The following is a 15,146-nucleotide window of genomic DNA, read 5'->3' as shown; positions in this document are numbered from 1 at the left end:
TAGTAGGGTGAATCCACACCAACAAGCCTATTTTTACAGCACACTCTGGAGTAGATTGCTGAACTATATCACACAAAGTTAAATGGGAAAAATGCGATAAAACAGAGTGAAATTAAAGCTATGAAATCAGCCACAGAAGTCTCTCAGGGTTACTGAACTTCTGACGAACCTTTGCATCTAGTAAAATCTGTGCCAAGATAACCCTAGAAGAAGGGTATGTTTCCAAATGAAGTTTCCAAAGATAAAAACAAGCAAAAAAATATTCCCTGGAATTACTCCTACTGCTACCACAGAGCCAGGTAGGCTCTCACAAACATTCCTTTCATTTTTGTCACTGGAAACTTTAAAAAGTTTTTTAAACTAACATTACCAGTTCTGCATTAATTAATATTTTCCAATTTTCAATAGTAGTTTCCAAGAATATAAATATCTTACTAACTTCAAAACCAGATAAAATTGTGGATTTTGTTTATTTTTGCCAAGAACTTACATCTAAGTTTTTCTTTAGAAACCTCTCATACCTATAACTGCAGTTGAGAATGGAACTGAAATTTATTTAGAGGAAAAGCCACTCTTTACAGATAATGTGCACTTTCGCTATTCAGATAATGGTATTGTCCAGATTTTTCTTAAATGTAATAGTTTTTCCATATCGATTTGCTGCTTTATTTTTTGTACTACATCCTGCCCTGTGCATTCGTGTTAATATAGTGAATCAAGTAACAGTTGTTTATTGGAGCTGTGGAACAAAAATAATATTAAAAAATGAGAGATTTAATATTGAGGAGAAGAAAGCAACAATACAACTGTAAAATATCCACTACCATCAAATTTTCAGACAAGAAACATCCTGACACTACCTTATCTCCCTAGCTTATGAAGCCAAATAAAAGATCATCTATGAACAAAAAAACCTAAAAAAAGATTACTGGAGGATAATTTCAGTCTCCTATCACGGCTGATGAGATGGGAGTCATACAATATAAAAGGGTTAAAAACCAGGTGTAAAGCTCCACCTTAAAACTAATTCAGTCCCTTCTTCTACTCTTACTTTTTGGAAGGCTGCTCACAACTGTATGTCTGTCAGAATCCTAGTTTCCAAATTCAGTTTCTTCATAGTCAGTTTATTTTATTTTTTAATCTTTGGAGCACTCAGAGCAAGCAATGTTATCATTCTCACATTTTTGTTGCTGAGGTATTAGACTTCTACTCCTCTTCACTATCAGTGGCTCCTCAAGTGCTTCCAAAGGCAAATCCCAGGAGCTGGACGACCTCTCTAGTTTAAGAATCATCTGTATAAAACCTTTAATAAGGCAGAAAAAGCTTAGAATTGTAGTATGACTAGCCATTTTCTGATATTTACCTAGGCTGTAGATTAAATATAATGAAGATATAGACTAATAATTATCTCATATAATATTCAAGTACAAGGTGAAAGTTTGATAGTGATACATACATGTGCATCTCAAACTGACATTTCACAAAAAACACCAGCTATAGAAGCTATAGAAAAGATGCATTCCAGATTTTCTGATAAATACTTTGCAAATTTCAACTAATTTAAAAACTTTAATCTTTCCTCTAAAACTCACACCAGAACTTTTCAGGAAACCGTCCATGACACCAGTCTCCAGCAGTGGTAAGATTCATTATCCCTAAAGGCTCTTGGAGAGAAGGTTTTATGAAAACCTTGATATCATACTAATAGCAATAATCCCTCAAGAACTTATTCAAAGTCAGATGCAGCTGGAGAAATACAGATTAAAATGCTGAAGTTGATCTAAAGCACTTGAACTGGTCAAACCAGAGATCTAGGGCTTCAAGAAGCAATGAGGTTTTATTCTTTTTTTTTTTTCAGCCGAAAACAGTCAATAGCATTGTTATGTGGGAGGGGAAGAAATAAAGTGGGAAAACCAGGAAATTCTTAAGTTTCAAAAGCCAAGACATCATGCAACCTCATCCTAAGATGGAGCTGAACACCTGGTTGTTCTTTTGTCATCTGGAAAACTGAGGGAGCAACGAGGAAGTTCAGAGCAGCCACTGATGAAGAGTAACACGCCCTGACAAGGCAGGTGGCTGAGAAACCCTTTTGGAAGGCTTTGCCATATGAGCTCTTCCAAGGGATGATACATCCATACCTGATAGTCAGAAATATTTAGTAATTACATTTAGTAATTTTTAACTCTGGAAGATGATACCACAGTGTAAAATTCAAGGTAAATTTAATGAAATGGTGCAATGAAGAAGTTGTGGAAGCATCAACAGTTGTAGATTCACTTCCCCAAATACTATAGTCTGCACCTTCTTATTTTCTCAGCTAGCTTGGGCTTCCCTTGCCCTACACTGATCCTTTACCATTCAATGAATATATGTTTACCCTTTAGCCTGGCAACTACTGTAACGTCCAAAATGGCCACCTCGGTTTTCCCAAACAAAACAACACATCTATTCCCCTTCAAGAAAGTCTTAGCCATGATAAATCAGCCTATGATACCAAAATCCCGCACCCAGTTCTAGCAGGGACTCCCCATTACTCTTCACCAAACAGCTTCTGTACTTTCTAGACAGAGTTTCCTGAAGGTCCCTTTGTCCCAACTGACATGACATTCTTCTCATTGTTACTCTCTTCCATGGGCAGATCCTTCAGGGGAAGTTTTTACCTCTCCACTCTTTCAAATCAGACTTTTTCTATTATCATACTCAGGAGTCACCGGGCTCTAAAAGGAGAGGATATTCCATCCTGATCATGGTGCTGCCACCACAGCCGCACAGTGGCTCCGTTTGGCTAGCCAGTGCATGGGAAGAAAATGATTCTGCCTGTCTTTAGACAAAGAAACATGCTAAATTCATTAATCTGTATCACCTTTGCAGGTTTTATCCCTGCCTCATCAAGGAAGCACTGCTTTAGCTCATTCTCTCCAATAAAATAATAGAAAAATCGGTTTTCTCAAAAATATTCCTAAAAAAAGTCTCCAAACTGGAAGAACAGAATGATCCAAATGCTACAATTAATCAATATATATGACTTGCTTAGACACCACAGAAGAGAAAGCACAGCCAGGAAGAGATTTTGGTATTGTTTAAAACACTTAATGAGCAACGGCTATCCAAGTCTGTCCCAATCTATAACTAATATCCCTGTATTATTTCTGTAACTTGCCTCTAGTAAGGCAAAGTGCCAGATTCCTCTTGGCATGAATATTCTAGATTGCAGAGAAGTGGTCAGAATTGGAATAAATACTGAGTAGCAATTACAGTATCAAGAAAAGGCTAAGCAAACCTACCAAGAGAACCAGAGAAATTGCAATTTCCTTTTCAATTTCAGGAGAAGGCTGTTCATGTGGACACGTGAGCCAACTACAGGCATGTGTGTCCCTCTCTAAGGAAAAGACCAAGATGATAAAATCAGATTTTCACTATCAGTATGATCCCTAGATAACTGCACTGGCATTTGAAAAGCCTAGTCACATCCAATAAGACCTCAATGCGCAGAGTGACTCCACATGATTTTACATTGTATGAGATCTAATGGCTGCAAATTCACTGGGTCTAAAAGTGGATCTTGTGAAAGTGGTACGATGCTGGTTTTGACACCTTTTTAGCTAACAGGATAAAGTTACTGTATACAGACCAGCCTAAGAATGGTCTTCTGTCCATACAAATCGACACTCAGAAATGTTATCCTGACACACTTCCAACTGCAGAAAAGAAGAGCACTTTTTATAATACACCCTTACCCTTTTCACTTTTACAGTAGGGCCATATCTCCTGCTCAACTAAAGGACACTGAGAGCAAACAAACTAAATTGGCTAATAAAAAGTCCTGCAGAATACTATAAATTTACACTGTTTTGAGAGTACTCACAATCAAAACTGCTTTGCCAAGTAATTTCTTGAGTGCCAATACTGACATTGAAAATAACATGAGACACATATAAGTGTCTGGGTATGTAACCATGTCCTGATGGGATATACTTGAATACTGAGGCATGTGACAGTACGAAACATTTAGGTACTTTTGTGAGAGTGTTTGTCTGTTCTTAACCAAAATTTTCTTGAGAGAGACTTCACAGCAGACTTCTAATGGGAAAAGCTTCTCCTTCCTGGAGAAAAGCTGCATGAAGTTAGGATTACCTTTGACATTCCTAACCTACAAAACATATTTTTTAAAAAAGGAGACATAGGCAATACAGTGCTTCTGGTGTAAGGTGATCTTGCAGAAGCAGAATTGCATGTCTTGAATATTACTGGTTTTTAGTTGACTAATAAAAACCTCAGTTGTCGAGGTTAAGGAATTCTGAAGAGTGGTCAGTGACCTGTTGCCCCCGATAGACTGAATTCAGAAATCTTTACCTGAATCAAGGCACCTTTCAACAAAAGTGATGAGGCGTCTAGTTTTTAAGTTTAAATATTATTAGGGACAAGTGCTTCAAGTTTTTATCAGGCAGAGAACTGTACTAGGCACAGATTGCAGGGTTTGAGTAGCAGAGGACCACAGTGTGACCTGTGTGGGAAGAGGCTGTGAACCACCCGGTGACTGTCATAGACAGTTCCAAGGCAGGTCCAAAATCCTCTCTATGAACCATCTCCTGCCAGAACTTCTGCAAGCCAGGGGAGCACAAAGTGCATCTGCCCAAACCTATTTTAGAAAAAAGGCAGCAGTGGCTAAGAGCTGGAGACACAGCTGCCAAAGATACTGCCGGAGCCATACTTGAGAGGATGTGCTGCTGGAGAGGCTCTCTCAAGAAGACATACCCCATGCCAAAGGCAGGACACCTCTCAAGGGTCCATGGCCTGCGAGCAGCCCAAGCAATTGTGTCTGTGGGCGACCCATGCTGGGTAAGGGACACAAGGAAGCTGAGTTGCAGGAAAAACCTAAAAAAACCCTTAATATCTATCTTTAAAACATTTCTGAGACATAAACTGGTGGATTTCTTACAGATTCAAAGTATAAAGAACTATTTTTTAAAGTGTCATAACCTTGCTTATCAATTCAAAACATACAGCTCTCTTCTTTCCAGTAAACAGCTTATTTAAAGCACTCAAATTGGTGAAATGCTTTAGAGATCTGGTCTCAAGCTGAGTACCCAGTTACGCTGCCAATGGGGCCTACGTGCCACAGGTTAGCAGTATAACAACACGCAATACAGCAATACGGTCCTGGGCAAAGAGAATGGGGAGCTGTTGGCTCTGGAAGTGCCAAAAAAGACATCTCCTGTGGTTTCAGGTCCTCGATAAAAGTTTCATAAAGCAGCCAATACAGGAAGATATTAATGGACATTAAATCAAAAGTCTCATCGTATATAAAATCACCGGCATGCGAGGTTTTTTTGTATCCAATTGTGCATTAATAAAACTTAAGAAGAAAACACGTGTCACTGTCTTTTATCTGAAAACGTTAATTCAGAAACCATCATACTATTTTTTATCAGGAAAGGTCATGTTTGGCAGGGAGGAGTTAATTTTGGTTTTCAGTGTTTGACTCCAAGATTAGTGGACACTACATACCAGCAGCAACAAGTGCTTCTAGCTTATTTAGAAGCTTGTGCACTAGCTTTGAAAGAGATCTAGAACCACAGATAATTAAAAAAAAAGGGAAAAAAAACAACAACAAAACACACACAAAAAGAACCCCAAATAAACAACAACAGGAAAAAATTTTCTGCATTTATTACTTTTGGAAAAACGTAGGTTAACTGCTAAATAAGGGACCCTGTACCTCAGGAAAGCAACGCTGAATAGAGTCTTTAAAATTACAGTTCGTATAAGAGAAACTACAAGTGCAAATTATTTAAGAGTAACTTAGTTTCTTAAAATAATTGGCAGAAAGACAGCGTAAACCTGACACTGAAGAAAATCACCCATCTAATTTTTAATCTAGTGTTTGCAAATTTTGAATATATAAGAAGAAACAATAAAATGTTATATACTTACTTGGATCTGATTTAGAAAACGTATCTCTGTCCAAAAGATTTCTGTCAAAAAAGAGAGATAAAAATAATCACGTTTATAAAAAATGGTGAAAGATACAAAGCTGATAGCGATGCATATATGTTTTTAACAATTTTGATCTAGCGCCAGCTTAGTTTTCTGCCCTCTGAATATGTAACATTTCCTCAAATTCAGTCAGCACTAACACTTGAGTTATCTTGCGTTTCATTTTATTATACCTTTTGGATCTGAGCAAACTTTGGCTCATCTACTTCAACACCATGAAGTAAAACGCAACATGTGACAAGAACATTAAATATATATAATGGATGTTAGGAACAGAAATACCTTTAAATCACAAACTGTCTATAAGAGATTAACTTGCTCATTGAACCCCAAAACTTTAAACTTTACTTAAAAGAATAGCTATGACATCTTAGTGTCACCAGGAAATATCTGTAAGAATCTGTCATGGATGAGTAAGGTAAAGAGAACTAAAGCATACACAGGACATAAACCAAAGTGAGAAATTTTCTAAATATCTAGGAATAAGCACGTAAGAACTACTTTATTTGTTATGCAAAGCAGTCCCAACATTGTAGCCACAGTTCAGCCAACTGAGAAGCACACAGAGGTGAGGAAACTCAAATTAACAATAAGTCTAGAGAATCAGGACTGACCAGAAAACCATTCTCAGTACAGTTACCAACACTTCATCATTCAAAATTAAAACTTAAAAAAAAAATCATCTTGAAAAACTAGAAAAATGGTCTGAAAACAGGATGCCATTGAACAGGGGCAAGAAAGAGCTATTGGACTTAGGCAGGTAGATTAAGCTAGGTGTTAAACTTAATCAACAGCAAAATGCAGCACAGCTGCATATAGTTGGATATACAGCAGTAATGTCAAAAATGCTTCTAGACATCATAATAGACCACAAATTGAATGCAAGTCAGGAATCCTGTGCCTTTGGGAAAAAGTCACACTGGAACACATAAACAAGAATGCCATTTTAGAGTAATTGTCTGGTCTTCATAATACTGATAAACACTCAATTCAAGCAATAACCTTTTGGGCACTCCAATTTCTTGTGATCTAAGGCAGACATGGAGCCACCAGAGTCCAGCAGAAGTAATCAGAAGTCTATAGATCACATCTATGAGGAAAACACTGCTGCAAATTGAAGTTGATCACCATGTAGACAGAGCAAGTAGAAACAGGTTTAACCCCAAGCTTAATCTCCTGCCCTGCAGATGCAGAAGTTGAACTTCTTTTCCGTTGTTTTACCATCTTCCATTGTAAAAATTGGCCAGACGTGATGTGAAATCTCCACCAATAAAGGTCTTTAAGAATCTGTTAGGTAGCTACAAGTCCTAATAAGTTCTCTGATCTTACCCTGGAGCAAGCAGGAGAATTAAATAAACAGTTTACATCCCTTACAGATCATTATTTTTAATAATTAGTACAGCCCTTTAAAGGTCACCATTTATTGCTCTCATTCGGATCTAAATTACATTATTTTTGTACTACTCAACAGTGTTTAAAAGCATATTAATAATGTTCAATACAGCTGTTCTAAGTGGTCCACTCAGACTTCAATGAGGAGAAGTTCACACTTGGGAACAGAGCATGGCTTTACAAGAATGTTGGGTGCATCTGGTTTATTTTCTTCAGTCAGTGTAGGCAATAGAATTAAAATTAATATTTGTGAATGAACCTGAAGTCTGCACAAGCTGCTTCTTCATAACTTCTCTAATCCATTCAGAAGTGGAATTTGTATATATGCATTTAATTATACTGAGACTGTATTCCATCTTTACCAAAAATGTGAAAATATAAATGGACATATTAACAAACCCAATCTAATCAGCAACCCCAAGTCTGTATTTGACAATGACCACTACAAATTGCTTTAAAAGACAGTACAGTAAGTTCTACAATATCAGAATTCCCAATTCAAAAATAAAATTGCTTCCTGTGCCTGTTTAATTATACATACCTAGATATGCCACTAATTCATGGTAACTAGAATTGGGTTTAGTACCCCAAATAAATTGCTATAAAAACCTAGAATTAGGGTTATATGAAAGAAATAGTATATTAGGTTTCCAGGTAGTCCTCCCATGCTCACTATCAGGATTCCAAGCAATTTTAATTCCTCTGTATAAATGCTATACGATGACCTTTTAATAGGTATGTTAATGTTTGTGACTGCAGATTAAGATTACACCATTTTAATGACTCTTTTATTAAGATAAGGTGCTTCGAGTTTTTTGTATATTTCCTACTACTGGTTTGTTCCTTTACGTTTTTTTTCCCTTGTACTTTTCCCAAATACATAAGAACATAAGGACTGACCTTACCAGCTATCGTAAAGCTCAGTCCACCCCAATACTCTCATTCCAGCAGTGGCAAAAAATAGCTACCATTGGAACAGTGTAAGAACAAGGTAAGAATCTGTAATAATTCCTGAGAATATTCCTGGTCTCCAACTATTTGCTGCTCAGGGACTCCTTGAATTAAGAACATTTCTACACAGACAGTATCCCTGAAAGGATTGTAAGGTTTGAGATACCGGAGATTAACATTGTAATTGAGGCCAGTAAGAGTCATGAAATCACAGTTTTGAACTAAAACAGCTTGTAATATCCTCAGATTGACCCTTCACACATTTTACCATAAATAAATAATGCGTTCGGCAAAGTTTGCAGACATGCCTCATCTTCCAAATCATTAATTACCAACCAAAATAGTAACATAAGAACTTAACAAGCTGTTCAAGCAATACAGCCAGTTTTGGAAGGAACTGAAAGACTAGTTCCAACAGGAGAATATACTGGAGAAAGAAAAAATAAATTAAAAAAAAGGTCTGATCTGTCCATTAAATCACCTAACAGTTCAAGAGGCTGCTCAATTTCATTTGTGCTTTTTCATTTTAGGGGAAAACAACCAAAATGCTCCTTTAAATACATCCAAATTGTATGGCACATAAGCATAGGACAATCTACAACAAAAATAATTGCTAAAACCAAAAGGAGAAAGAAGACTGGATATATTTCTGGAACTTTGTGTAGTCTTTATCCACTTAATAGTCAATGGTACTTTCTACACAGGCTGAGCAATGCAGGGTGTACCTATTCCCCTTTTTCCTGAAAAGAGCATTCTCTTCAGTATTACACAATTTGTCTCAGGAAACAGCCCTAGGAAAACTCACAAAGTCACAAATCAGAAACATCTGAAACTCCTGTTTCTTCCTTCCAATCAAAGTACTAAGACAAACAGACTTCTGTTTTGACTGAACATGGTACGTATAATTTTTCTATGCTCAGTAAGCCTTTTCAGATAAAGAATGCAAAAAGAAAAGATAATTAATTGCTAACAATCATGAGAAAAGAAAAAAAGAGACACGTGCTTTTACCTGGAGAAATAGGCACATCAAATACCTATAGCAAAGAAGTCTAGGAACATCTGTGCAGAAAGCATTATTCTACCATCACAGATCCCAAAGGAATTCCTTCTGCACCTGTCCATTTTGGAGTGGACCTTACAAAATGCTTACAATAGCACAGCTGACTAAGGGGGGTAAAAAAAAAGCCCTAGGAGTCACGGCAACAACGCCCACTTAGTCTAAACTGGAAAGCACAAAACATTAGAAATACTTGGATAAAGATTTATTTTTCTGTATAATGAAAGCAATTTCCCCCAAGGGGGAAAAAAAAAGGTAACCAGTAAATAAGTTAAAATATATTTAGTTATGTCTAGCAGAATCACTTAGTTCACACAGCTTCATGAACTCGATAAAGATTCATCAAAACAACAGTTTCCACCCAGTGCTTTACTTCAAAAATTGTTTTAGAATAGAATGTTTCAGTTGGGAAGGACCGACAACAACCATCTAGTCCAATTGCCTGACCAGCTCAGGGCTGACCAAAAGTGAAAACATCTTGTTAAGGGCATTGTCCAAATGCCTCTTAAACACCGACAGGCCTGGGGCAACAAGCACCTCTCCAGGAAGCCTGTTCCAAGGTGTGACCATCCTCTCAGTAAATAAATGCTTCCTAATGTCTGGTTTTGTACTATATTTAATGTAAAAACATCTTGTATGTATAAATCAGAGACTTCAAGATTCACAGATCTAGTTGGTGGTAGCTAAACAAGTCATTACAGTCTGTGTTGCTCTGTACAACCTCATGTACTCTATGCATTATATGTATGCTGGCAAAGATCAATCCATATTAAAAAGTAATATTTACTCACCTTGTTCACATGTACTTTGCTTCAAATTTGACTTTATTTTAATGATCAATATCTGAGTTTCCTATTCTGTAATTTTTATTTTTAAATTTAACCCTTTGTTAAGCCAAACTGCTAGGCAGAAGTAAATCCAATTCCACCTTCACAAATTACAGAATTCTGACACTGGAGAGCAGACCACAGAAACTATAGAACTGAATAGTTTTAAATCAATTTCTCTAGTTTAAAAAAAATTTAAAAATAGAAAACCCACGAAAAAAACAAAACCCAAACACCCAATCGCATTCGCACGACTGGAAAAATATTTATACATTGCTTTCAACAGCTCTGTAATCCTTAATGACAAAAATGTGGTTTACTTCAGATAAATTTGTCAGAATCTCTCCAGGTGCTAAGGTTTTATGTTTCCCTTCATCTTTAGATTACATTTAAGCACACGCAAACACCCCTTGGTTATGAAACAAAGCACTCAGCAGTTTGCAAACACAAAACATACCTGCAAAATCATTTTTGAACTTTTGAAAACATACATTTTCAATATATTATATTCTTATATAAGCACAGACTGCTTTTCTCACAGTACACCTGTATCCCTCCATGGGAAGAGGAATTGTCCCTAGTTCATTAAACAAATGCATTTCTATTTCCCTCACTCAATGCTGGGCCCATGTGCCTTTTTCAAGGAAGATCCTCAACAAAACAAGCAGTATCTCCTCATTTTTTACTGTGCAGAATAGTACCATTCTACTACTAGTTGTAACACAACTGTATTAAATCCCAGTAGCCACTGTCACTCAGGCTTAATTGGTATCACTACACTGCACTGGTCAGTCCCAGGTAAGACGATGTGTGATCTAAAGAGCCCATTTGAGTGAAGAGTCCACTTGACTTCTTGCAGAGTAATTTCACAAACAACTTTTCAGCTGTAGTGCTAGCTTAAGTAGTCACCCTTTCCCAGCTAACTCTCTCCTTTTATATACTGTCAGAACACAATAAAAGCAAGCTATTAGCCTCCAGATCTCTAGATTCAAAATGCCCTGGACCAAAAAGCAGATTAGACAATTTCTCCAAAATTTGTCTTGTCAAAAATAACTGGTTCTCTTAGGAAAGGCTCACAGCTGAGAAAAGGTGGCTCTCCTGACTAAGAGGCAATGAGGATGGACTTTTTCCTTTCTGTTCAGGTTGTCTCCACTCTTTGGGGCACTAGAAGGTCTGGGAAGAAAGCAAACATATCCCTGATGTGCAAGCTTAAGAAAACATCCACAATACCTCTTCATAACCTTTGGGGAAGTAATTGATCACAATTGTTCACATCTTCTTGTTCACACGAAGGTGAAGAAGTAATTTTCAGCCTCCCAGTAACTTTTAAAACATTTAAAACTAATTTAAACATATTGGTTCAGAAGCCATTCTCTTAAGGGAAAAAAAAAGGTGAGAAGCAATGAGAAGATCACCAGTTCTTCCATGTGGTTTATGACAACCCACAGAAAGTCTCCTCTGGCTAGATGTATGCAAAGTTTTAGGATGAAACCTCTATTAAAACTGCTGACTACTCTTCGCGGTTAAAAAAAACCCATAGGAACTGCCAAGTTTGTTTACTTAAACATGGCAATAGTTCTGCAGCAGTTCATGAAAACAGCCAGACACTCTTGCAGACGAAGCAGACCTGAACACAATCTTGGACTGCTCCCATTTAAAAAAAAAGTCCATTTAGGAATATCACAAATTGGTTGAACTCTGCTTCAGTACCAACCCAATTATTACTTGAAAGCAACACAATGAGCCATCTACATTTATGTTTCTCGAGTGGGTAAACAGTCCCTGGCTCTGAGATGCTGGTGGTGTATCCTGGGGGATGACACTAAGGATTGCCAGTGGCCAAAAGACCTGTTTGATCTAGTATCAACTCACCAGTTCTTTCCAGCTACCTTCACCCAGCCCATCCAAATCCATGGATGCGCGGTACTATTTTAGATGTGATTTCTTCAGGAATGTATAGTTAATGTTTCATTTATGTGTAACAATATATAAAACATACAGATTCGTTTTGCAGTTTTTCTGAAACAATTCTTTAAAAGGTATAAACCAAAGAAGCCACTTAGAAAACAAACATACGCCATCAGTGTAATACTCCTCATCCTTCCTCAGACATTGCAGGGGTGTTGGTGGGGAAAGCACTGCTTAGGTGCCCAGAGAAAGAAATAAAAGAAAATGAGGAAAATAATACTACTACAGAAAGTCTTCATAATAACACATTTAACATTGTTACACACTTTCTAGCATGCAGCCCCTTCCCTGCTGGCAGACTTTTCTTTATTCCACCTTCTGAGGCCGAAGATTATTGGCTTCAGCTGCGGGAGGCAGGCACAGAGAGCGGCTGTTCGTGTCCCGTGTCCTGCCTGGGCAGAACCACGAAATGCACAGCGGTGGCAGGGGTGGAGCAGCTGGTCTCAGGAGTATGATGCTGATGGCTTCTTCCTCCCCACCTGGGCTACTTTTCCAACATGCTCTTACACCTTGTTCTGGCTTCACTGGTTTGCAACCCCATCTTACGTCCAAATTTACTGTATATGGTGTGGTTTACAACTGTTTGAGACTTGCTCTTTCATCTCTTTGTTATTTCAAATCCCAGTTTCGCCCAGTTCCCAGCCAGCACTTTTTTAGTGACCACTGGTGAGCTCTTTACAGGACTGGGGTCTCCAGAGGCATCCCAAACCTTCTCTATTCAGCCCCTGCTCCTTCCCCCTGCGTCCCCACTTGCAGGTCTCTGCTGTCACGCCACAGTGATGCCCCTCTGTGCTGCCCTGCTCCGTGAAGGTCACAAATTGGTTGTTCCACACAGAATAACCACTTGCTACTAATATCTGTTGAAAGAAATACGGTTCCACACAATTACACCGAGACAAGCCAGAGAGAAAGTAACTACACAGTAGCTACCTGGTTACTAAAGAAAATTTGGGGGTTGCAGCTAAGCAAACACAAACAAAATTCTACATAGCCTAAGACAAGTTTAGACAAAACCTGACAAGTCCCAAGACTTGTGCTGTTAGTGTTGCTTGCAATCGCAAGGCCAAATTTACAGTCCCGAAGATCTGCCTTAAATTCCAGAAGTCACATTTCTGCATGCTTAAAGTTCAAACAATATAGACACACAGCTGAAAACCAAACTGTGTAGGCTATCAGGAACGCATCTCCATGCCTATTTTAATGGACACGGTCACCCATTTATTTCTTTTCTCCTGATACACTAGTTTTCTCTCAGCTGAAGCCAGCTAGTTATCTAGGCACTTTCACTGCAAAGAAAAAACATTTAAGATAAACCTTCTGTTGTCAGTCATATATAACCACTCTACAGACATTTGGTCCAGCCCAGACACACATACACAAAGAAAGCAGGAAAACAAAAAACAGGTTTACAATCAGGATTGATTTTATATTCTGTATTTTGCCCTATACAGAGTTGCAAGCTCAAATAATTTGTTATGGATGTCTCATTTATCATGGCATCTTTCTGTGATTGATGGGGATTTGTAACAAATGATTAATATTTAAAAAAAAAAACCAAAAAAAAAACCAAAAAAAACAAAACAGAAGGTAAGTATACTGTCTGGAGAGAAGTGATCTGTCCAGAAATCAATACTTAGGATAATCAAAGATACCATTAAACATACTGTTGGGTACTGCAGCCACTACAAAGTGGCTGGTTAAAACCTTCAGACTGCCAAACAAAAGGAAAGGCAAAAATTCTGAAGTAGGACTTTTTGTCCCTCTGTGTGAAAAACTTGAAATTAAATTACCTTGATTACTGAGAATAGGAGTTGCTTAATTCTATTCTGCCCATTCATTAACATTAGATTACTGTACAAACTGTGAAGCGGCCTAGAACTGATCCAAACCAGACAAGGGCAACCAACTGTATTTCTGTTGAATTAACAATGATGAGGAGTTTATGCTGCCTTCACACACATTATGCCTGTTGTGGGAATACAGCCAGTGTAGAGCCTTTCCAGCATAAACCTCAAATTATGAGGACAGACAGACTGATCCAGTATAAAGCCTAGAAGAGCAATACTATCATAACAAACCTCTGAATTAGCAAAGTGACCCTGTACTGTGTCAATGTTCTACAACAGTTCCACCATCTTTCAGATAACCATGGCATCTCTCACACACTACTAGAAGTCATAAAGTGATAAAACTACAGCTTCACTTTCCCATAGATATTAATAATTACTCTCAAGATAATTCTGATTGATAACTACTCATTCAGAAAGTAACTAAACATTAACATGAGGCTTAAGGAAACTTGTGGCTCTTCTTGGAAGATAAGGTTTCATAAAGGCTGTGACTCAATCGGGAGATTACAGAAAAAAAAAATAGGTGGGTCCACATAGTAACCATGAGGAACAGAAACCACCATTGTACAGGTCACAACAAGAAGTGAAAAATTTGAGGGCCCACTGAACTGCATCGGTCACAACAAGAAGTGAAAAAATTTAAGAGCCCACTGATATGTGTTAACCACCGTCTACTGGTGTTCCCAGAATTACATACACTAGTTCAGTCAACAACATATCAACTGCACTGATAGTAAGGAAGATGGGAAGAGAACATGAAGCTTTTCCAAGATCTAAGTAGACTGGAATCAGTGAAGAACATCACTAGAGAGGGAGATACATTATGACAGACACATGTCCTGAAACTTACATCAAGCTCAGGTGGGACAAGTTTCCACACACAGCTGGTAAGCAAAGATTCGAGTCTAGGCACAGGCCTACAATCAGTATGCAGAGCAAATACCCTGTAGAGAAAGAGGAACCTCTGGGCTGGAAACCAGTAGTGGACTAAAAGATCGAGAACAGCCTACACTCAATGCCATGCCAATCGGAGGGCCAAGGTCCCGATCCTTCGCCACAAAATTATGCCAGGCTGCAACAAATAAAGACCACATAGAAGGTGAC

General features: G+C 38.0%; 1 protein-coding gene across 1 annotated transcript in view; it reads right to left on the bottom strand.

The window, feature by feature from the left end:
• CPNE8 (copine 8) overlaps positions 1-15,146 on the bottom strand; it is a gene marked incomplete at both ends in the record, with an annotated part of 98,110 nt that overhangs the window by 79,783 nt on the left and 3,181 nt on the right. Inside the window, one exon of the mRNA XM_080363808.1 lies at positions 5,935-5,975. Within this exon, the coding sequence (XP_080219934.1) occupies positions 5,935-5,975 (41 nt within the window). The remainder of the gene's footprint in view (positions 1-5,934; positions 5,976-15,146) is intronic.

This window comes from Nesoenas mayeri (assembly GCF_963082525.1).
Source record: "Nesoenas mayeri genome assembly, chromosome: 1".
Taxonomy (NCBI): domain Eukaryota; kingdom Metazoa; phylum Chordata; class Aves; order Columbiformes; family Columbidae; genus Nesoenas; species Nesoenas mayeri.
This window is presented reverse-complemented; position numbering and strand designations above follow the sequence as displayed.